Source organism: Myripristis murdjan, chromosome 22 (genome assembly GCF_902150065.1).
Source record: "Myripristis murdjan chromosome 22, fMyrMur1.1, whole genome shotgun sequence".
In the NCBI taxonomy this organism is placed as follows: Eukaryota; Metazoa; Chordata; class Actinopteri; order Holocentriformes; family Holocentridae; genus Myripristis; species Myripristis murdjan.
In genome coordinates this window covers 25037820-25060793 of record NC_044001.1, presented here as the reverse complement: position 1 = coordinate 25060793, position 22974 = coordinate 25037820, and the positions used below count along the sequence as shown (strand labels likewise).

General features: G+C 41.4%; 2 protein-coding genes across 9 annotated transcripts in view; one reads left to right on the top strand and one right to left on the bottom strand.

Moving 5' to 3' along the window:
• Positions 1 to 1301: 1301 nt before the first annotated feature.
• brms1la (BRMS1 like transcriptional repressor a) lies at positions 1302 to 11199 on the bottom strand. 4 transcript variants are annotated; one of them, XM_030044414.1, is made up of 8 exons: positions 10726 to 11199; positions 8870 to 9028; positions 5938 to 6028; positions 5323 to 5617; positions 4947 to 5043; positions 4749 to 4838; positions 4231 to 4295; positions 1302 to 3991 (listed from the first exon to the last, which is right to left on the bottom strand). In XM_030044414.1, the coding sequence occupies exons 2-8, from the start codon at positions 9006 to 9008 to the stop codon at positions 3893 to 3895; spliced, it is 876 nt and encodes a 291-aa protein (XP_029900274.1). In that variant the 5' UTR covers positions 9009 to 9028; positions 10726 to 11199; the 3' UTR covers positions 1302 to 3892. The 4 variants fall into 4 exon arrangements, with proteins under 4 accessions (XP_029900274.1, XP_029900273.1, XP_029900272.1 ...); XM_030044413.1 differs by having other exon boundaries at positions 10757 to 11198; XM_030044412.1 differs by lacking the exon at positions 10726 to 11199 and having other exon boundaries at positions 5323 to 5402; positions 5490 to 5617; positions 8870 to 9113.
• A 91-nt stretch (positions 11200 to 11290) lies between these two features.
• Positions 11291 to 22974, top strand: part of ralgapa1 (Ral GTPase activating protein catalytic subunit alpha 1) — a 91240-nt gene continuing 79556 nt past the window's right edge. For all 5 annotated transcript variants that reach the window (XM_030044409.1, XM_030044407.1, XM_030044405.1 and 2 more), the window contains exons 1-14: positions 11291 to 11676; positions 15488 to 15598; positions 15764 to 15813; positions 16541 to 16598; positions 17340 to 17383; positions 17766 to 17943; positions 18224 to 18339; positions 19553 to 19691; positions 20606 to 20814; positions 20913 to 21236; positions 21703 to 21882; positions 22066 to 22137; positions 22383 to 22531; positions 22779 to 22902. In XM_030044409.1, the coding sequence (XP_029900269.1) occupies positions 11571 to 11676; positions 15488 to 15598; positions 15764 to 15813; positions 16541 to 16598; positions 17340 to 17383; positions 17766 to 17943; positions 18224 to 18339; positions 19553 to 19691; positions 20606 to 20814; positions 20913 to 21236; positions 21703 to 21882; positions 22066 to 22137; positions 22383 to 22531; positions 22779 to 22902 (1860 nt within the window). In that variant the 5' untranslated portion in view covers positions 11291 to 11570. The remainder of the gene's footprint in view (positions 11677 to 15487; positions 15599 to 15763; positions 15814 to 16540; positions 16599 to 17339; positions 17384 to 17765; positions 17944 to 18223; positions 18340 to 19552; positions 19692 to 20605; positions 20815 to 20912; positions 21237 to 21702; positions 21883 to 22065; positions 22138 to 22382; positions 22532 to 22778; positions 22903 to 22974) is intronic.

The following is a 22974-nucleotide window of genomic DNA, read 5'->3' as shown; positions in this document are numbered from 1 at the left end:
GTCTCCCCTTTAAAATAAAACTGATAACTGCTTTCATGTGTTTCCACAACAATATGAGGCAATGCTTGTCTGACAAAATCAAGCTCATATTTTAATTTTGGCACTAGATGGGTCTCATTACTGTTAGAGTCACAGTCACTCCATCACTTTATAACTTTATTTAATGCCAGGCAATGGTTGGCGGTTTACTCATTTATTACTGTCACAGCACACTGTTTTTGCATGGTGGAACCACTGCTTACCATAATAGTCACTTTAATAACTGGTGTAGTAGTCACTGCATGACTTTGTTTACTGCCAGGCACATTTTTCATACAGTTTAATCATCTGAAATAGTCACTTCACAACTGTTTACTGTTAGTCACTGTCTGCACACAGTGTCTGCACTATGGAACTATCATCTATCTGTTGCATTAGCAGTGCCATGTATATGTATATAGTGCGGCCACCTCTCCAGGCTATTCTCATAATTATTATTATTATTTTATTATTGTGTTTTTCTACTGTACAAGCTATTTTCTCTATTTTTTTTTTATTTTATGTTTCAGTGTTAAAAGCATCTGAGCTGAGATGGAAGGAATAAACCAGTCTTATTTATAAAAAAACAAACTTTAATTATAAAACAGCCCCTCCTACTCAAACTGCCCCGTCACCCATTCAAAAAAAAAATAAACAAAATAAAAATAAAATCATTTCGACACAAATGTACCTGATGCCACATTGCACAAAATAAACTGCAATAATGTTCACATCACCACCACATTAACACCTCGCACGCTTCAGTTTGTAAAATCACTGATATCAGAGGAAATTAAGGGGTTTGGTTGGGGAGGAAGTGTCAGTTTCACCTCATACAGTCAGTATGGTAGCTCCAATCTCACACCAGTGATATTGTTTGTGCTAGTTAAGACCACATTTCCCATAAGCCCTGCTGCCTCCTGTCATAAAGAGGAGAAAAAGCGACAAAGATGTTCAACAAGGATGATACGTTTGTGCAAAATGAGGTGCAAATCAAAGTTAGTGAGCAGTACCTAAATTGTGACTTACAAAAATGCACTTGGATTTCATCTTGACATAAAAGGTAAAAATCTTATTTTATAACATGGCTGACTGAGTATGGTCGTGCAGGCACCATCCACCTTTAATGTACAAGCACTTCATGAATTTCAATGTCTGTGCTTGAGCAGGCACCAGCTGTCAACACTAAAAATGCCCTAACAAAATATCTCCATTGTCTCTGTATGCTTTGTGTTAACATCGTCACGCCAACCACACAAAAACACAATGAAATCGGGCTGCACTTGAAAGTCGACGTTACATGTGAAACTTTTCCATGCAACTGAGTATTTTTTTTTTTTTTTTTGGAAAATAATGAACTAGGTTTACCTCATTGCTTGGAATGGTCCATATGGGTTTGATGAAATAGCAACAGTAAAAACTGAATTTACAACATGCATCTAATTGCATGGAAGTTGCACGGTGTAATGTCGGCCTCACGTCAAGATGATAACATTTTCATATCTTAGAAGTAATCATATTGGTGTAAAAGACAAAGAAAGAGAGAGATAGAATGAAGTAGAGAGACTATGAGTATTGAAACTAGTAGAGGTAGGTATGTATGGTAAGTAGAGTACATAACAGCAATATTTGGCACATAACTAAATGTAAAGGAATACTGTGATATTCAGAGTTTTCATCTGTTTTTCTACCAAAAACCTAAGAATAAGTTTCTGCATTTGATCGTGGCCTATTCTAACGTTGTTGGTCTTGCTCAGTGATGTAACGGTACATGAAAAGGTGGGTAAACTAGATGAGAACTGAACATCATAAAGAAGTGGAACAAATGAAGGGGCATAAACAGCTAAAAATCAAAACGCCAAAGTATTCTTTGAATACTCCCTATGGTCTTGTTCTTAGTTATCTCCTATGTTAATATGGATGTTGTTGGCACTGTCTTGGCTTTGCCTTACTATGCTACTGGCAAAGATGCTGGTGTATACATGTTCACTTGTTGCAGAGAGGAAAAAACAGCTAAAAAACACTGCATCTTTGATCAGTTCAATACAAGATCATGACACATCTTCTATGTTTGGAGAGCAGCGTAACTTGTTAATTCCAAGTTTAAAAGACGAATCAGGAGGTACAGGCAGAGAAATTCATCAATGAGCTCACAATACAAGTGCATGAATTTGAAAATATTTAGCTGTGAATGCATTTTCTTAAATTTGTATTGCATAGCATGGAAACCGAGCAGAATTTCAGGCAATGGTGTGGTGTAAGTTTTACAGTTCAGTTATCCCCATCAACATTCCCATAAAACAGTCTTAGATTTAGTCTTTAAACGAGTGAGCATACACTAAAGAAGGATTGATTAAGATATCTCTGGGTCAATTTATCCCAAGGTTTAGGAAGAAGCACATATTTAATTCTGCCTGACTGCATTTACATCCCACACACAATCTGTATGCATCTGTTTTCATGCCTTGGGATTTTCATTTCTCATGCCAATGGAGTCATCGAGTAAGCACCCAGACTGTCCTCATTGGTTTGTAGAAAAAATTAAAGCAGAAACTGAACGGTTCTGTGAAAATGCAAAATGCACCAGCTGAAGGACACTGGAATAAACTTGCACTGAGTTTAACTTGACATCGAGTTACTGCTGAGTGACAGATACTCTCAGACTATGAAAAACCAGGAGCAACTGTTGAGTATCTCAGTACGATCACTAACTAACTGTACAAAAGCACTGATACAAAAAGTAATTCATTGTCTCATACAATACAATTCAGTTTATCAACATAAAAATCATTTCAAAAATAGTTCATGGCACGACGGACCATAATGCAGCTTTAGAGACAGACATTGCTCCGTGCAGTGAAATCTTCACCTCGACTTCTAACTTAGCACGGAAAGATGGGCAAAGTGTCCAAGCTTAATCATTCACCTTTGCCTTTTTGGAAACATTTGGCGCTGGGAAGATCCTATGACAACCTCAGTGTACTTTGTCCATGTGGAAGACCCAGGTGTGCTGATTCACACTCAGGCCATTCAGTTCAAAATGTAAATAGATACCAGAATTCATTTGAAAAAAATAGAGCATTTTAAAGGTTTCATTCCAATACACCATATATCCATTTTGCAGAGGAGGAACTATGACTTTATGGTCACTGCTCCATAATAAAACCTGTGTTTGTGTCACATGGTGCTCTAAATGCTATTACAGAAGCTTCTCTTGACTTGACAAGATGACATTTCTGGAGGGTAACGTTGCATTTTTATGATTTTGTGGCATGAAAGTGGACATGCATAGAGATACTGAAGGCAGGCATAATATTGGCTATGAGCAGCTTTGATATCAAAACCATCACAATAAAAGGTCAAACCCTAGGTGTCACATTTTGGCCCAGTGATGTGTGACTCATTTTGGAATGAAATTCTTCATTTGTTCTGAATTGGTTGTAGACAGGAAGTCCTTGTCGACTTTCTGCCAGACTCATCAACAAAAATCAGCTTGTGGCATCATTCTTCAGTGGAGCCTGAAGCTGGACCACAGATTATAAACCTGGTTAATGCTCGCATTCCTGTTTGTCCTTTGACGGGATTCAAACCCACATGTCCGAGGTGTGTGTGCTTTCTGGCACTAGAGGCAGCTTATAGACTTACATCGGCAAACGGCAAAGCTGTGCTCGCTGTCAGATGAGGAGTGCAGAGGATTCTTGGAAGATTCAGAGACAGTTCAAGATGTTCAGATGTGAATGTTTGGTGTCTGTGTTTGCCCTTGAGAATCATATGTATGTGTAAATATGCACATGTGCATTATGTTTGAGGTCCTTTTGCGTGTTTGAGTGTATATGTATATGTTTGTGTATGTGTGTATGTTTGTGTGTGTGTCTCAGCAATTGAGTATCGGCCTGTTTCTGTCTGGTCTGAATGGGAACACAGAGCTGTCCGAGTCGGCCTTCCCTCTGTGAGGACCCAGCGTAGCCACGGCCTGGAAAACACGTGAGCATACACACACACAATTATAAAGAGATATAACACACACACTGTCACAAGAGAGCTAAGACACACACGTTACTATTACAGGGGGACTTATACTCTCAGATGCACAACAACACACACACACACACACGCACGCGCACACGCACACGCGCGCACACGCGCGCGCACACACACACACACACACACACACACACACACACACACACACACACACACACACACAAACACCTTTCTTATGGCTGTCCAATCCTCCAGGATGTCCAGGTCAGGAAGCATGTAGACGATATATGGGCGTGAACGAGGTTAAGGACAAAGACTGACACAGGAAGCAGGAATTACATCTGAATAAAAAGCTGATAAGAAGCCTTATCTTCTACATTCTAGTGGGATCTTTTTGTAGTAACAGTAGTAGTAACCATAGTAGTAACAGCAGTACCATAACAAAAGTAGTAGATGTAACAGAGCAGTAATAGCCGCAATAGCAGTAGCACTAACAGTAGTAGTAATAGTAGTAGCAGCAATAGTAGTAGTAGTAGTAGTAGTAGTAGTAGTAGTAGTAGTAGTAGTAGTAGTAATGTGTTATAGTAATATTAGTAGTAGTGGTAGTAATACTAGTAGTAGTAGTAGTAGTAGTAACCATAGCAGTAACAGTAATAGTAATGTTAGCAGTAACAGTAGCACTAACAGTAGTAGCAATAGTAGTAGCAGTAGTACTGGTGGCAGCAGCACTAATAGTAGAAGGATATCAGACACTACTGATGGTCGTCTCCTCTTCTTGTCTGGACTGAGGGCATCTCTCCTCTTCTTCCTCCCGGACAGCTCATCGCTCCACAGCTCTGACAGACAGAGATATTACAGAGTTGTTTTGCATTCAGTTATTGTGTTATACTGTTTTACAGGCAGGTTGTTTTCTTTTGACCAATGTGTTGCCTGCACTGTGATACCTGAGGTAATATCTATGCTGTGTCTATCTTCCTCCAGTCTTCTGATTTTCTCCTCGAGTTCACTCTGTACTGTATCAAACAGCAGCAGTTTCTCACTCTGTAGACACACACAGAACCACAGATATATCAGATAACACAGACAAAGCAAGTATACTGTGACTTACACACACACCCACTAACGCTAACACACAAGCATGCATGCTCATATAGACCACAGGCATAACATCAAGTAACATGTAATTCAACTTCTCCATGGCTTTTAGATTCAAAGACTTGAGAGACATTACATTAGGACAATGACATGTATATCAGAGACAAAGTAATTGGTCTTTTATGTGTGTGTGTGTGTGTGTGTGTGTGTGTGTGTGTGTCTGACCTCCCAGTGCTGGCACGCCGCCTGAATCTCACACTCATACTTGTTCTTCACTGACTCCAGGCACAACTCTCTGTAGATACCTGAGAGAGAACGAGAATGAGACAAAGTGACAATGTGTGAGAAAATGGGAGTGTGAGTGTGTGAGAGCAAGAGAGTGTGTGTCTTACCTGCCACCTTGGTGCGGACCTGCATGCTCTCCAGCAGCCCTGCCAGAGGCTCCAGGTACTCAGCTGCCCGCCCGGCTTCAACCTCTGCCAGTTTGCTGTTCACCTGGCTCACACGCTCCCGGTACAACCTGCACAAGCGAATGCGCATACACACATGCACACACACAGAGTTGTAAAGACATATAACACAGAGATTTGTGAGTATACAGTATATACAGAATCAGCCCCCACACTTTGTCTTTTTATGTGTTGTATATGTTCCATTGGTTTGTAGTATGATGAGTTTTTGTTGTGCTTTGGTGTTTAGATGTGACAGTGTTTTAGGAGTCAAATTCTCTCTTTGAAGCAGAAGCAGGAAAAGGGGGAGAAAAGATTAGAAGAAGGGTAAGAAAGAAAACAAGAACAACAACTTGACCAGAATACATTTCAGACTCCCCAACGGTCTTACTGGTCTTTGAGGTCAGTAAATTGTTTCTCCAGGTTGGACATTTCATCCAGACACTCCATCCTCCTTCGCTCACAGTCCTCTTCATCCATTTCTGGGACAGAAAAAAAGTAACACAAAAACACACACAAACCTCAGTAAAGCATAACAAAGCTGAGTCATGGTAAAAGCAGGAAGCAGCTCAAGGGCTGATACAGGATCAGTTACAAAGACCTGGCCTGCACATATCTCTGTCTCTAATGTGAACAGCTAACAATGCACACTTTCCCACATCTGCTCTGTACATCTCAAAGTGTGGATAGCTAATGCTGTGACATTTGCAAACCGAGCCCAGCAGTGCTGAGCCTATTTGCCTTCCCACTCCAACAGACACCATTAATCATATTAAGTGCTCATCTTGCCCACTGGACACTATTCCATTTCTCAAAGGTAAATTTGACGCAAGCATTTTACACAACATAAACAGTTCAATGTGTACTGTCTCTGTTCCCTCCTTGTTTGGTGGTCCAAGGTCCTTCTTTTCATGAGAAAACCAAATCCTCAATAATTACATACAACTTCAACCTTCTCTTCTTATCCAAGGTCCTGGACTAAATCAGTTTCAGTTTCAGAGCTCCAAACAGCACTGAAACTACTGTGCTTGGGGTGATGACAGAGGTCACTACTTTGTCCTAATTCTGTTAGAACTTAGTGCTACATTTGCCGGCGTTGATAAGAGCATGCCCATCAGTTGCCTAGAAAAAGAGGTAAGGCTCACTGACACTGCTCTGAATCTGTTGAAATCATTTACTGATGACAGAAATTACTCTGTTGTAAATGGAAACACCTCCACTGCTGCAGCACATTATCTACGGTGTCCTACAAGGGTCAATCCTAGGCCCCTTGTTGTTTTAGCATTTTTGGACATCCTCTGGGTGATATAATTTGGTGACTGGAATAACTAGTTTACACTTAATAGCCTTAAAGGCAGAATGAGTGGGATTTTCCTAAAAAAACAAAACAATGTATAGACTTATACAAAAATTATATTCCTCTCATTCATCACTTATGACCCACTAGAAGTGTGTGTTGCAGTGTGTGTATCTGCAGAGACCCTGCCCTCTGCCAGGATTTTCTTGTTTTGCTGAGCTCAGGACTCTTATGGGCGTCTGCCTTTGGGCAGTGGGTGTGTAGCTCCCAGCCAATAACGGCAAGCAGTGCCAGAGAGGATGAAGATGAAGAGCGATGCAGTGTTGGCGTGTTTTGTTGGACAGGTAGATGCCAGCAGGCCAATTTTTTTTTCTCCCAAGGTTGGCAACATTACATTTTAGGGTGGTCATTTCTTGCTGCCAGCAGTTAGCTTAGCCAGGCTAGAGGGGCCAGCTTTGAATCGCGTGTGTACAAACTGCAATGAGAAGTTGTACTCATCGTGCCTCTCAGAAATGCCTGTTGCATCGTAAGCACTGGAAATCCTAAAATGTGGGAAACTCCCAAAACCATGAATTATTCTTTTTGGTTCACTGAGCTCCATCAGACTCTCTTACCAAACTCTCTCAAACTTTGTTGCGGCCACAGCCAGAGATCTAGGTGCAGTATTTGACTCGGACCTAAGTTCTGAGTGGCTTTTTGCTTTGTTCAGTTTTTTTGGTGGTTTCCCCAATTTTGTTGCCTGTTTTCCTTCCTTATCTCTGTAAAGTAGGGGAGACTGGGGACAGTTGCAACACTTTTTACATTACCCTCAGTTACTCAGAGACTATTTGGACTAGGCACACCAAATTTTTACATATTAAACCTACATCTGTCTGCTATATACCCATACCATTTAAAGATGGCTACATATAACATATCAATCACAATATTTATTTGAATAAAGGAATTCAAACGTTGCAACTGACCCCAAACCTGGGGACAGTTGCAACACGGATCAGGGACGGTTGCAACATATTAAAAAAATCATTAAATTTCACCAATTATCTTCTGATTTTTGTCTGAATAAGCACAGTATACAGTATTAAAGTATTTACTAAGTTTTGTTTTGTGTAAAACATAGGCCTACCCTGAGTTAATGTGTAGATGTTACTGAAGCAATGTGTAGATGTTACTGAAGCTATAGAAACTCAATATGACTGTTTTCACAGGAAAATTTATTTAGTTTGTCCCATAGCACAGCACATACAACAATATACAACAATAACTAATTGTTCATTTTTGCTCAACAAGTTATTTGGGGAATTATTTTGTTTATCATTAGCATTAGTTTCTCATTATGATTGCCTGTTCTGTTCATCATGAGCAATGAAATATATTAATTGTGCCTATTTTGAGCTAAAAATCTTCAAAAATACTGTTGTGTGGTCTGTTTTGATATTAGCATAGGGACAGTTGCAACTGTTGCAACCGTCCATGTGGTATCAGTCATGACAAAACACCATGTGCTAACTAGCCACAGTGACATTGACACATGTAAACGGTGTCACTGAATAGTCAACAAAACAGTGATTCAAGCTAGGTAGGTTTGGATTAATTCATACAAAAGACCAGGACAGTATGACAAAAATACAGCTCATGAAAAAATCTACTTTCATACCTCCAAAACAGTTTTGCCTTGATAAAAGCTGGACCAGATGATCAATATGGCCACTCTCTTGTTTGTGGGTAGAGGGTCTAACTGAGCATGTGCAGTGTGAGTGTCATCACTCTAGCATGTTTCTGATTGGAGAAATAAGGCTTGTTGCAACTGTCCCTTGTTGCAACTGTCCCCAGTCTCCCCTACTAAGTAACTTTATTGTGAAACTGTTTCATAAGCCCCAACTGTCACACAATTTACTAAACCCATGGAGGAACCATGTAAACCTTCAACGGAAGTTGAGACATAAACACCAAAACTCAAATGTTGGTTGATTTTCACAGCAGCAAAGTGCAGTATGAACACAAGATGAAATTCTGCCTTTCTTACCAGAGCTGTCTCCATCCTCGGAGACAGAGGAGGTGTCGGAGTCCTCCTCCTCAGAGCTGGAGGCCTCCTGCTCTTGCTCCTCCACCTCCATCTCCTCCGCCGTGCTCTCCTTCTTCTCCCGGTCACGGTGCACCGGCATGGCAACTAGCCAACTCCAGACTGAGAGAGAGTAGAGTAGAAAGAGTGTCTCATACCCGATTCCATGTGTTTTCATTTCAGACTTGAAGGCAATAAGAGCTAGAATTTTTTTATAGAATGTGACGATGTTGATATTCACTGTACAAACACATACTGCATATACACAGTAACTTCCACTCATTTCTACTAGCTATCCTTACCCTAAATCTGTGGTGCTGCAAGTCTAAACCACAGAGATATGCAAGGCCTGTCTGATAATTTCTCTAAAAGGGTATGTAAGAAAGATAGCTGATAGGAAGCACAAGCTTTGAGAACATCTGCTGTACAGCTTATACGTCGGCAAGGTTGGACAGAGCTTGAGTCAAAGATATGTAAACTAACTGCTGAAAGTTTGTGCAATCCACTTGATACATAACTGCAACTGACTTTAAGCCAAGCCAGGGGGAACACTCCTTCAAGAACCATAAGGCTCATATCTTGGATAGGGAGGACCGATGGTTCAAAAGAGGAGTGAAAGAAGCTATCTATGTTAAGATAGAGAAACCATCTCTCAACAGAGGAGGTCTCACACACCATCTATCTCCAACCTACAATCCTGTCCTGTCTCTTTCCACCATTTACTCTTGACCCCTAGTGACCCTAACAATTATCATTCACTCATGGAGTTAGGTGACCCTAATGACACTTAGGACAATCATCACAACAGGGAGGAGCACTACAAGCCAGCAACGTGGATAACATCACCACTCAGGTTAAATAGCTGGGACTCCCAATCGGTCTGTCAGAGCTGAATAAGCTTCTTGAGAAATGAACCGCCTTCAAGAATCTGTTATCAAATCCAGTTGCCCTCGATTCAACTGTATGTGGAATAGGCTACCTTCATCGAAAAAAAAAAAATGCAGCTACTGTGATTTGGAGCTTGGCTATGTTGTGATTTTGATAATATTTAGAGTAACTGTTCAGCCCAGCAGCAAACCAAATATAGCAACCACAAGTGAAAGATTCTGCATGTAGACTGTGTCTGGTCATGGCCTATGAAGAGTTGTACGTTCCTTTTTGGTGAGGTCAGGAAAGCAAAGAATTTTTCTGAAAGCTGAAGTGAACAATGTTTTCATGTTGAATGTTCACATCGACCTTCTTTCCAATGGAGAGAGAATGCAGCTTTAGCTCACTGGGTGCTGAATTGAAAAATATTCCACTTAACACAATGCCCAATGCTCCCAGATATGTAATTTCAATCAGTCCTTATGAGTTCTACTCTCTGTACCAATAGCAGCATAACATTTTTCAATAATAACCTATTTAGTACTGTAGTATTTTAGTGTATGGATTACACTCCAGTGACACAGTGTAGGATAATGCTCTACAACATCATATATATTAACATTTTTATGAAGCCTGCATCTAAAAGCTTTTTGAAGAAAAAGCTGCTTCCATGCATATATGTGCACTTTTTCTTATGTATGGCTGTTTTTGTTGTCGTTGTTGTTGTTTGTGGGGCTGTTTTTTAAATCGCTTCACATTGTGTCTTCACACATTATTGTTTACGTTATAAAATGTTAATTTTCTTGTATTTTCTTAAAGGTGTGATTTCTTATTTCAATCAATTATGCAAAGTAAAGAATTACAGATTAAACGACACCACAACTAGCTAACGTCTGTTAGCATGTGAACTATAACTAGCAAGCATAGTATGAACTGTAGCGAAAATATATTACCTCCAAAGCTTTAAACTTAACCACCACTTACAAGTGACGATGGGAAAATGTCAGTAGTTTCGAGCAGAAGAAAAATGTTTTTCCAAAGCCAAAAGAAGATTAAAGTAAATGCTTTCGTAGGTTTCAACGCCACCACTCGTGTGTCTAAGCTAAGCTACTAAAAAAGCTAAAAACAAATCTCTGCTGGGCGCTGGTCTGCTTTGGGAGCTGTAGTTTTCTGTACCGTGAACATAAACGTCATCAAAGGGCTAAAACACAGCAGTAAACTACGCTACCCAGAATTCACCTCTGCAGTCGGAGGAGGAAAATCAGAATAAGCGATAAGAAATACTACGCGATAACAAATATGGTTGAAGCATCAGTTATCGTTTGAACTTTCTTCATCAACCCCACATTAAATAGTCAAACTATGAGATCAAAATCTGGTTATTTTTAAAACGTGGTGACGTTGAATTTCTCTGATATCCATTATTTTGTTTTCCCTCCTCCCTTCTCCGCCATGATGTTTTCTGATTGAGCAGTGAAGCTAGCTAAGTAGCTAGTTTAGCCTCCTGGCTCCTGACTGTGTTTTGGAAGGGAGGTGCAATGGATGGATGCTTTGCCCCGCTACGTTTTACATAATATTTCTCTTTAAACAGAATGCACTCTCCCCGACAACTTTTATCCATTTATGTGGTCGTCGTTATTCCCGGCGGCTGCTAAATCGCAGCGCGACGGTAATAAATGATAACGGAGAGACGCTTTCTTCGTTATAATTTGAAGATTAACGCTAGCTGAAGCTACACTCAGAGCTAACCCCTTATTGCTCTGTCTACCACTGCATTCGTCTGTCTCCTGCCCCAGGAATGTTCTCCAAAAAGCCTCATGGGGACGTCAAAAAATCAACACAGAAAGTGTTGGACCCCAAAAAGGACGTGCTGACAAGGCTCAAACATCTGAGAATAGTCATAGGTAAGTTAAAATCCTTGCTAATAGGTAGCTAGCGGGTTAGCCACTATTTGTGCCGTTGTCATGTACGTAAAATACCAAGAAAATCTTGGTATTTAACATTGCTCTACTTGTCGGCAAATGTGCAGCCCTCTTATAACATGACTAAAGAGCCTCTCACATTTGTCGGTATCCACTCTTTAATTCGGCATATGTCCAGTCAGCCAAGTAGCGCTTGTTTATGTAAAATAGCAACTTTCGCATTGGTTCGTTACTCGACTCACACGGTCATCTTTCACCACAATATGCTGTAATTGGGTGGCAGCGAGCAGCGCTAGCCAATTCTCAACGTTTAAATTATATTAGAATAACTGCCGCTGGGTACATCAAATGTATGCCGAAGTTACCTATTGGTCCTGGGGACTCAGGGGGGATTGTAGTTGTTGTTTTCTTAGGTGTATGGATTTGCCAAAGAGCAATACCATGTAAATGTTGAGATTTTTGAATGGAGCCTTGGGTGTTGCTCGCCCCAGCAAAGAGAATGGAGCGTATTCGGGCTACTAGCGTGTGAAAGAATGCGTGGTGGATGACGCTGAGTGTGTAAAGTTTTTGTCCAATGATGCCACAAGCTGCGGAGAGACAGTCGTGATTTATTAAGCTGCCCTTAGTTAAAGTGTGATGCGTCTGGAGGTCCTTGTTTGTTTGTTTGTTTGGGTTGGTGTGTATGTGTGTGTGTGTGTGTGTGTGTGTGTACGTGTGTGGTATGTTGTGTGCGGCTGGGCTCTACAGCAAAGATGTGGTGAAGATGTGTTGCAACACAACATCAATTTCAGTGTTGTGAATGGGTGGAGAAGATGGAAGATGGCAGGCTGATAAGGACAACTCTGTGTGTGTGTGTGTGTGTGTGTGTGTGTGTGTGTGTGTGTGTGTGTGTGTGTGTGTGTGTGTGTGTGTGTGCACACCATGAGTCTTGCTCTCTCTCTCTCTCTCTCACACACACACACACACACACCCCTCCAGAAAGGGAAACAACCTATACTATTTCCTCTCTGTGCCCAGTACAGTAGCACAACTTCCTGTTTCTATTGTAAGAGCCTCTAGACTCTGTGTGTGTGCGTGTGTGTTTGTGTGTGAGAAAGAAAGAGAGAGAGGGAGCGAGAGAGAGAGAGCTTAACATTAGACATGAGAGGGTGTGCCCCTTGTATGGGCTCCATGGGGAATGTGGGGCCTAACAGTCACACACAGACAAGTATACACTCATTGTTTACGAAGGAATAAGACTATACAGAGACAGCCGAACAACTGGGAGAACCACACACTGCTTAAAGATCATGCATGGCCTCCATTTGAGGAAAATGCAGATGGGCATCATTGCCTGCAGCATTCATAGGAAGTGATAACTAGAACAAAGCCAATATAGGCAGCAAAGTGAACTTAACGTTTCATGCATCAAGTATTATTTGTCAAAATTATTGTTCATGTTGTCCATGTAGATATCATGTTAAAGAAACGTGATTTATGAAACACCTGCGAAACAATGTATACATTTGCTGTTAGTTGCTGTAAAAACACTCTTAACTGCAGCTCTTTGCCTCATGTAGCCACACAAACCTGTAGTCTATATCTGATCTATGTATTTTGATGCTATGTAGTGTAATATCTGATGTGATTTTGAAATAACGATTCAATGACAAGTTACTACATGGTGGATTTGTGGTGCCGTTGAGTAAACCCTGGAGGGCCCTGCTTGGCTCTGCAGTGGTCAGTACATAAATCCTAGTTATCCCTGATTGAGTTGAGCAGGTTATCGATAAGGCTGTGTTTTACACTAATTCACTTCAGCATGATGCTAGGTTTGTGATGCATCATGATGGTTTCCCAGCTTCTCTAAGGACAGATTTGGGACCAGTGCTGTGTGATTATATCAATATTGTGATATGAGCTTGATGTCATCTGGGGTTTGGGGTGTCATATTTCTGCTGTTTGCTTCAACCTGCCTTGTCATCATATCCACGTTAGGTATGATTGTTTAAAAAAAAAAAAAATCACTTTTGAAAGTGCCAGTAGTCATCCTTACAATTATCATCAAAAGGAATTTGGTCAAAAATATTGTGGCATTTGATTTTGTCCATATCTCCCAGCCCTATTTGGGACCATCTACAGTGATGTTAAATTCAGGAGTGTTGCCAGAGTCTTACCAAATCCCTGGACTGTGTAGAAGGACTGAATAATATGCTGTGGGCATACAGTTAAGTGGCTTCAAACATGAGCTTAAGAGATGGCCTGTAAAATCAAATCTTGGCTGGTGAGAAAAATCCTTTAAAAAATGTCTGGTCCCTAGAGGGGACACTAGAAAACCACAGAGCGAGGCCGCTAAGACCTTACAAGGGCAACTACTATGGCATAGAACACAGACAGTCTCTGTATTAATGTGTGTCCATCCATGCCTGTGTGTGTGTGTGTGTGTGTGTGTGTGTGTGTGTGTGTGTGTGTGCGCACGCTTGGCAGAGCTCAGCCTTCAGTTCTCATATAAACAAATCTAGAGACAGAGACACTATCACCACAGGCTCTTCTGTGTGTATACCTGTATTCATGCTTGTGAGCATTTATGTGTAGCCTCATAGTTTTGTGTGTGTGTTTGTTCTATTTTGGCCCTGGACTGCAGAGGTGGGTGTGTCCTCAGAGTGCGTGTGCGTGTGTGTGTTTTATCTCAAAGTGCGAGTCAGTGCGTCTCCTTCCGAATGACGCTCGGTGGTGTTCAGGGAGATACTCAAAGCAAAACACACAAAGGTAAACTTCCTGTCCCCTAGAACAATGTATCTCATACCGCGGTGCAGCTCCTCAGCCACAGTATGAAATATTACAACAGTGTGTTTTAGAAATCCCACATCTTATGCTGAGGTTAGATTTCCCAACTTTTGCTTCCCGTGATGAGAAAGTTTGGAAATCCCTGGTGGAACATTGTCCCATTTGTTCCTCTCTCCAAGTTCCTGTCGGTCAGGGCGGCTTTGTTGATCTTCCTGAGATTTTGAGATCTCTATTTCTCACAGGAGAAAGTTACTGGATTTGATCATTTCTTTTAAGAATAATGTTAAGTAATAGAACCTTGCTACACTTAATAAACAGGTCACTTTATAAGAAACATTTTTTCCACAGTGCATTTTCAGCTTTATCAATATTGCCTCATTGTGACATCCAGTTTTTATGTTAATCTATGCCTTTAGTGTTTTCCCCAAGTGTGTACTAAAAGGCCACTTATAGATTCATCTTTCTAAATAGTTTGTTTTTGAATGGGCTGTATCACTATACTAACTGTGGAACAGACTGTCTAATTTAAGTCGACAGCGAGGCAGAATAGCAAAGGCACTACATGACCTCACAGTGAGAAAGCCACAACCTCTGTTGGGGAAAACTGGGTCTTAAAAAGCTCAGTTTTTCATAAATAGCCCGGTTCTCTGAATGTGGAGGCCAGCAGAAAGATGACAAGCATGTATCAGCACCGTTCACTTCGCTCCTTGCTGTGCACCTGATCATCATGATGTGGAAAAAGACAGTCACCTCCTTATTTTATCTCAGAGATATGGTATATATCCCTTCCTTTTGATATGTTTTTTTTTTTTTTACTTTTATGGTTGCTTGTAATGAAGGCAAACTGCTGAATTATGGTGGGTGATCTAAATAAGTAATGTACTTGGAATGGAGAGAAGTGCGCAGCCTTGGTTCTTACCTGAAACCCGATGTGCTGGAAAGGGTAATTTTGAGAACATGTTATGAACTAAACTGTTAGTTAACTGTCTGTGGCTTATTTTCCTCTGCTCTTGTCTGGTTTCTTCAGAGAATGCAGAGCCCTCTGAGCTGAAGCAATTCTTCGACCTGAACTACTCCCACATCTACTATGTCTTCTTCGAGAACTTTGTCACCATTGAGGTCAGCCTCAAGCAGAAAGGTAAGTTCTCTTCGGTTCTCTTTACCTGACAAATGTGGGCAGATTTTGGATTTGGTGGGTAGATAAATTGGGGTCACCAGCCAGTTGGCCAGTAAATAATATGATGCTATATATGACAGTAATAAGCCAGTTTTTTGTTTTTAAGCCAGTTTGTGTGCATTTCAGGTCACAAGTCTCAGAGGGAGGAGCTGGACTCAATCCTCTTCATCTTTGAGGTAAAAAAAAAAAACCCTTAATATTAAGGTGGTTACAATTTACAGCTTAGTAGTTTAGCTTACACTAATTTAATTCAGATGACTGAGGATAGAAGAGCTCGGCTTATTTTGAGTATTTTCCCTCTGTGGGGAAAGGTAATTTGGGAGGCATATTTTGTGCCATCCAAACAAATAAACTGCGATGCGGATGCAAAGTGGCATCAGGAAGGATCTCTAACATGTGCAGCTAAATCACTGAGGTGTGTGTGTGACTGCAGCTCCAGCTCTCTCCAGGTGGTCGTTGTCGATGCCACAACACCGGCTGGCAGTGACCTCAGACCGAGGTCATTGGCATTAAGCAACACTCAGAGCAGGGTGGAGCTTTAGAGTAGCCACGATAAGATAGCTGGGTGTGTGTGCTTGGAAGACGGAGAGTGTGTTGCTGACCTTACACCCCTACACCCTGCCCGCACAGCCCCATGATAACAAACACTCATGTTCAAATGTAGAACAGAGCTGGGCAGAACACTAATCCAGTGCAGACTGAGTACTTGGGAAAATCTATTGTGCTTCATTTAGCTTTTTCTGGTTTGGGATAAGTTGAAGTGTACAGCAGACTATATCAAGCCTGCCTCAAGAAGGCCAGATTTTGTTATATTCCTTGTAGGCCAGAGTGTTTACTAGATTTGGTGTCCTCAATGCAAATTACACTCAAACATGATTACATTTTTTTTTATTTGCCCTTCAGAAAATCCTCCAGCTCCTACCAGAGAGAATCCAGAGCCGATGGCAGTTTCACAGCATTGGTAGCACACACATACATACACACACACACACACACACACACACACACACCCTGTCTTGGGACGTGTAAAAACTCATGTCCATCTCATACTTGTGTGTAGCTGATGAGATGGTGTCAGTGATTCCTGCATTGTTGGATCAGGTTGAGCCAGTTACAGTCTGTCTTATATACCAGCGAAGCCACAGCCTGCACAGAAAGTGTGTGACATGAACACACAGTGTAGCACAGTGTGAGTCGCTGCTGTAATCTTCTCACCCTGCATGCGTTCTTTATTAGTTGTCATTAGTAAGTCGTTGTTCCTCAGTATCAGTTAATGACAACAGTTCCTGTTGTGTAAAGGCAGAAACAAAGAAATGTGTTTCACAATATTCTCCTGTATCAACTCATTGCCATACAGCTACAATGGGAGTCATATATGGTGGAGGTATTTGCCAAACACCATTTCCACAGTCACTTTTGAACCATGGTGCAGTGAGAATGAACCAAACTTGCAGAATTATTTATTTGATAAATCCATCAGTATTCATCTCAAAGCGTTTTCACCAACAGAGCATTTCCTGCCCCAAGGGAATGTGAAATTCAGGAAGTTCGATTGAAACGAGCCATTTCTACTTGGCTTATCTAATTTTCATTCATAATAAACGTGCTTGTATTTAATCCCGGCCACTAACATGCAAACCGGGCTTAACTTTCAAGTGTATTATAATTTGTTATCGACTGACATGTTTGTGTTCTCTCACAGGGCTGATCCTCAAGAAGCTGTTGCACACTGGGAACTCTCTGAAGGTAACGCTCCGGATGTGCTGTTATTGTTTTTCAGTCCTTTTCAAGCTCTGGGTTGAAAACACTTTATATAAAGATTGCCGATGCGCCACAAATTTTTAAATCCTTAATTTTTCAGACATGAGTATATCCATTGCAAACAAACGACAAGACTGACAGCCTCTACATTATGTTTTATATTGTGCTACCAGTTCACATTTAAATGTGAAACCTGCTGGATTGCTTCAAAGCAGGAACTGTTTTTACTTTGCACGTAAAACACAGCTTTATTTCAGTTACAAAGTTCTCACTGCATGTTCAGATGTTTCAGCTTCATGTTAGTATACGGAGTTTAAATGTCTTTTTTTTCTTTTCTTTTCCCTCTCTCTCCTCCTCTTGTCTGTAGATCCGGCGCGAAGGCGTGCGTCTGTTCCTGTTGTGGATGCAGGCGCTGCAGAGCAACGCAGAGCGCGAGCAGCTCTGCATGTTCGCCTGCTTGATTCCTGGCTTCCCGGCGCCGCTGTGCCACGGGACGCCACGCACCCTGGACACTCTGATCAACCCACCACTGAGTTTGACCGAGAGTTAGTAAACACGCAGACACTGGAGCGGAGTTAGGCTGATGGGTTGTACACTTGCCAGTCAGTGTATCCTACCTTAGCTCTAATGGATATGTTAAAGTTTGTTCATTAGTTTATGGTATTAGTGATGAATGCTGCACTGGGTGTGTGTGTTTATTTTGACCATGTGAAGAAGCAGCTTGCCTTTGCCCAATAGTAGTCTTGTGTTAATTTTGACTATTGTTTCTACTATCGATTTAAATATAAACATTGAAAAGCTGCACCTTTTCTCCTCCCCCTGCAGCTCAGGTGACCCCAGAGGAAATCACCCCGTTGGTCCCTCCACAGTCTGGTGACAAGAACCAGGAAGACCTCACTGCCTACTTCCTGGAAGCATTGCTCAAATACATGGTAAACCAGGTATTACCCTTATCCCTTACTAACACAGCTAACACATCAAACTGATACGGTACAAGCCAAGCTCGGACTACTTATTAATACCACTAACGCATGAGCCCAGGGGGCGAGTGTTTATTTTGAAATGTGTTATTTAACTGTATAAGTTAAGTTTCCCTTCGATTCTTTCAAGAAATAATATGAATTAAGCTGCTTAGGCCTATGAAGATGCATTATTTTTTAGTTGTCAAGTGCAGATTCCTCTCTTAAAAAATCACTTTTCTTTGCCATTTTCTCTCTTTTGTCCTGAAATTATTGTATTTGTTTATGTATTTATTTAATGTATTATTCATATTTTTGGAGAAAAGAATGTACACTCTACACAAAACAATGCATTTTCATAGGCCAAAGAAAGTATTTTTTATGAGGGGATAAAAGGTACTTTTATTCAGAGAATTATATAAAACATGAAAAAATTTAAACCTCACACCGAGCTCCTTGGTTTCAGAGGGTTAAAATGCACAAGAAACCAGGCATTAGACCTATCCCTAGCTGCCATTAACATACGCACATGTCATGGAAGATAAAATGTTATTCTGATCTCTTACCAGTGCCTTACCCTTAAAATACACATGAAACCAGGTTGGATCACCTATTAACACATATTGACTTCCTGCTTGTATTTCCTCTGCTTGCTGCTATCACACACACACACACACACCCACACACACACACACACACGCACACGCACACATACACACGTTTTCTTATGTGACTTTGGGGGACATTATAAAGACTTACATTCATTTTCTGGAGACCTACCCCAATCCCAACCGTCATGACATAGAATAGAATAGAATAGAATGCCTTTATTGTCACAATATACACGTACAATGACTACATAACAAACTCTAACCTTAACCTTAACCACTGACTCCAAAAAGCAGCATTTTCCAAATGGGGAAATGACTTGTTTGGAATTAGACAAGCCATTCCCAGTTATGGGGTCTTAAGTCTGCTGTGTATCCCTGAAAGTAGTCAAAAACAGACACACACACACACACACACACACACACACACACACACACACACACACACACAGTGCTAATGTCTGCATGTTACTCATTCTCTCTGAAACAATGGCTCTCTTCTCCACCCGGCCCTATTTTGTCTGCGTAATGCTCTTTTTATAACAGAAGCTTGTTTGTGTGTGTGTGTGTGTGTGTGTGTCCACCAGGCCAAGTCTCTCGAGTGGCGTTGTAAAGAGAACCATGAACGTGGCTTCAACTTCCTCTTTGGGCACTTCAGGAGGTTTTACCTCCCTCACATCTTTCCCAACTTCGCAATGGAAACCAGCCTGTACAACCCCATCCTGGGTCAGTCGAATTTACACACAGAAGTGGCGCAAGATATGCAGAGTTAAAGAACAAAGAGATGCTTGAATTTGTCTAGAGCTAGAGCAGAGGCACAACTTACCCTTTGTAAAATGACCATTGTCACAGCAGCCTGTTTGACGTGAATAGCAGGTAAACACAGGTGCTATTAATGCTGTTAATGTTGTTCATGCTGGCTCTCTGGAAACACTCGGCTCCTCCTAAATGGAACACAACCTTAATTAATATCATTACTAACACCTGTTTACCTGCTACTCCATGTCAGAATGGCTGCTGTGAACAAGGTCTGTTGAGTACTTTTGTTTTTTTGTTTATTTTTGTCATTTTTGTTGTTTCGTTTTTTTATTTATTAGATCAGTGCTTAGGATAACCTATATTTTTCCTGCCAAAATCCATTATCTTATCGTATTTTTGAGTGTAATGAAGCACGTGAGCACGGCTCAATAGTTCTTGTCAGTGTGAAAAAGCTTTTTAAGCCTTTGACCAGTGTATATGGCTGATATCAGCATTCAGATATGACGATAGGATAGATTTGATATGATGCAATACAATATGATATGAAACAGTTAGATTGCATATTTATTGTAAAATTAACAAATTCTGTGCTAGTTGTTCATGGAACACCCTTAATGTGAAGTGATTACAAATAATGAAACAGTATATCTTTGTTATCATGAAAAATGGTGTTTTCAACAGAGACTTTTGGTCTAAACACTGTTTTATCTTTCTAAGAGTAAATTCTTGGGGAAAAACTTGTATTTGGGGGGATTTTCTATGGCATACAATCAGTCAAAATGAAAATTGGTTAATATTATCATATCATATATTAACATGCAGGTAGCATATTTGCCTCCAAAAAACAAGATTGTTTGTTATGTTATATTGTTCTGTTGCAGATGTGCCTCCCATGCGCCCTAAGCCCTACTACAGCCTGGTGCGCAGGGAGCAGGACGGCGGCGAGGCACTCTACTGCACCAAGGAGAGCTTCCTCCAGGCCCGGGTCATCTTCATCCGCTGGTTGGTCTCCTTTTGGCTGGAGCCGCGAGCCAACACACACACACACATCCCTGGAACAGAGGGAGAAAATGTCCCCAAAAACATACAAGTAAGATCTTCAGGAATTACTCTTTCCTGTCGTAGTTCTTTGGATCCCAGTGTCTTTTGCCCTCGGCCTCTCTGTAAAACCTGTGTGTCCTCCCCCAGCGAGCAGCAGCCGGGCTGGCAGCTCGTTCTGCAGGCAGCTCAGAAGACAGCGGTGGAGGCGGGATTCGATCTGACAACCACCTGGAGGGGAGCGGGTCCTCGTCAGGTCCCCACGGGGCAGGCGGGGGGCCATCAGGAGGTGCAGGGGCTGGGGTCGAGGGTGAGCAGAGCCACTCCAACACGTCAACGCTGACAGAGAGGGAGCCCAGCTCCTCCTCACTGTGCTCCATGGATGAAGAGCAGCTGACTGACATGGAGGTGGTGAGGAGAGTCCTGACCAGCACAAGGACCAACGTCAACTTCATCACTGAGATCTTCAGACAGGTAGGGCATTGGGGCTGGGCATAAAGTGGGGAGGGATTCAAAAGTGCAAACCAATGGGATATCAGTTGGATTGGTGCAGCAAGATTATTTAAAGATCAGTGATGGTGTTATTGGCTGGAATTCTTATTTACACCCACTGGTACACCATTAGGTAACCGTTAAATATATGCCATTTGAAAGTCAGCTAGTACTGTGACAAATCATATCAATTATTGTCACACACCAGAGTGTGTCAAGCACTTGTTCAGTAGAAAAGAATGGACAGAAGCATAAAAAATATGGATTAAAGCATCATGACATGCAAAATAACAGCACTGTATACGTGGACAGAAAATGGTATGATGTCTAAAAGTGACTGCAATTAGGCCCTATTTATGTAATTTTAGTGAAAACTGTAAACACAGTATCGCTTGAGTGTTCCTCTGTTGTTTGTATTAACAGATATTTGTCTCTCTGCACCCCTCAGGCCTTTCTCCTTCCCATGTGTGAAGCAGCAGCGATGCGTAAAGTAGTCCGTGTTTACCAGGAGTGGATCTCCATGGAGGACAAGCCCGTGTTTATGAAGGAGCCAGAGGAGGGCCCCTATCCCATAGCCACCGCCAACAGCCTGGATGCAGGCTCTCAGCACGGAGACAAGGAGGATGAGGTGAGGCCGCACCTGCTCGCAAACTGCATTCACTCATGTAATCTAATGGAATATGTAATTTCATACAAAGAACATGAATTGTTCCAAGTGGATTTTTAGGTCATAATCATGTCAAAAATTTTTACTGGTTATGATGACCAGATCATGCACTCCTAAATTAAATGTGTTAATCTGTGTTTTTAGGGAACAAACAAAGTGACTGACAGTGAGTTACTGGAGTACAGTGTTCATGCTGGAGTCCAGACTACACTACAGGTATTGCTCACACACACACACACACACACACACACACACACGCACGTACGCATGCTTAGATTTTCTGTCTCTCACCCTGTTCTTACACATAGTCCACATCTTTCTCCATTTCTTCCTCATCCTTCTCCACCTTGTTCAATTGTCCCTAAGTTGTTAAAGCCTTCAGATTTTTTTTTTTTTTTTTTTTTTTTTTTTTTGAGAATACTTTGTTGGCAACATTTAATCTTCTGGGTCTCCTTTCCCAGGTGTTCATCACCCACTCCTCCAATGTTTTCTTGCTGGAGCCGGCCAACGACGTCAAGATCCTTCTAGAAGAGCACGTTGACATGTGCAAACGAGTCCTCAACATCTACCGCAGCCTGGTCATGCACGAGACCATGGATCAGAAAACATGGTAAAACACCAGCTAAGTGTCTGTCAGTGTTGTTATGTTACACACTAAATACACTGGACTCGTGTTTACACTGTAACTGTAGTCATTTGCATCCATAGCATCAAGTAAGCTTTGTGGACCTGAAGCTGTGAACACGAAGTTCTCATCACTTGCTTGACACATTTGTGTTGTTCTGTTGAAACAAAGCGTCTGCCGCCTCTGGCTGGTGCCTGTTGAAACTCACACGTATGCCTGTATTTGTTTGTAGGGAGCAGATCTTACTAGTTCTGCTGAGGGTGACGGAGTCAGTGATGAAAAGACCTCCATCCATCATGCCCCAGGGCAAGAAGAATAACACACTGTCTGGCAGACTGGCTGCAGCTATCTTTCAGGTACTTTGCTATTTCTGTTACACGCAGTCTGAACACTGGCTTAAGATTATCTTTAATTAATTGATTAGATTA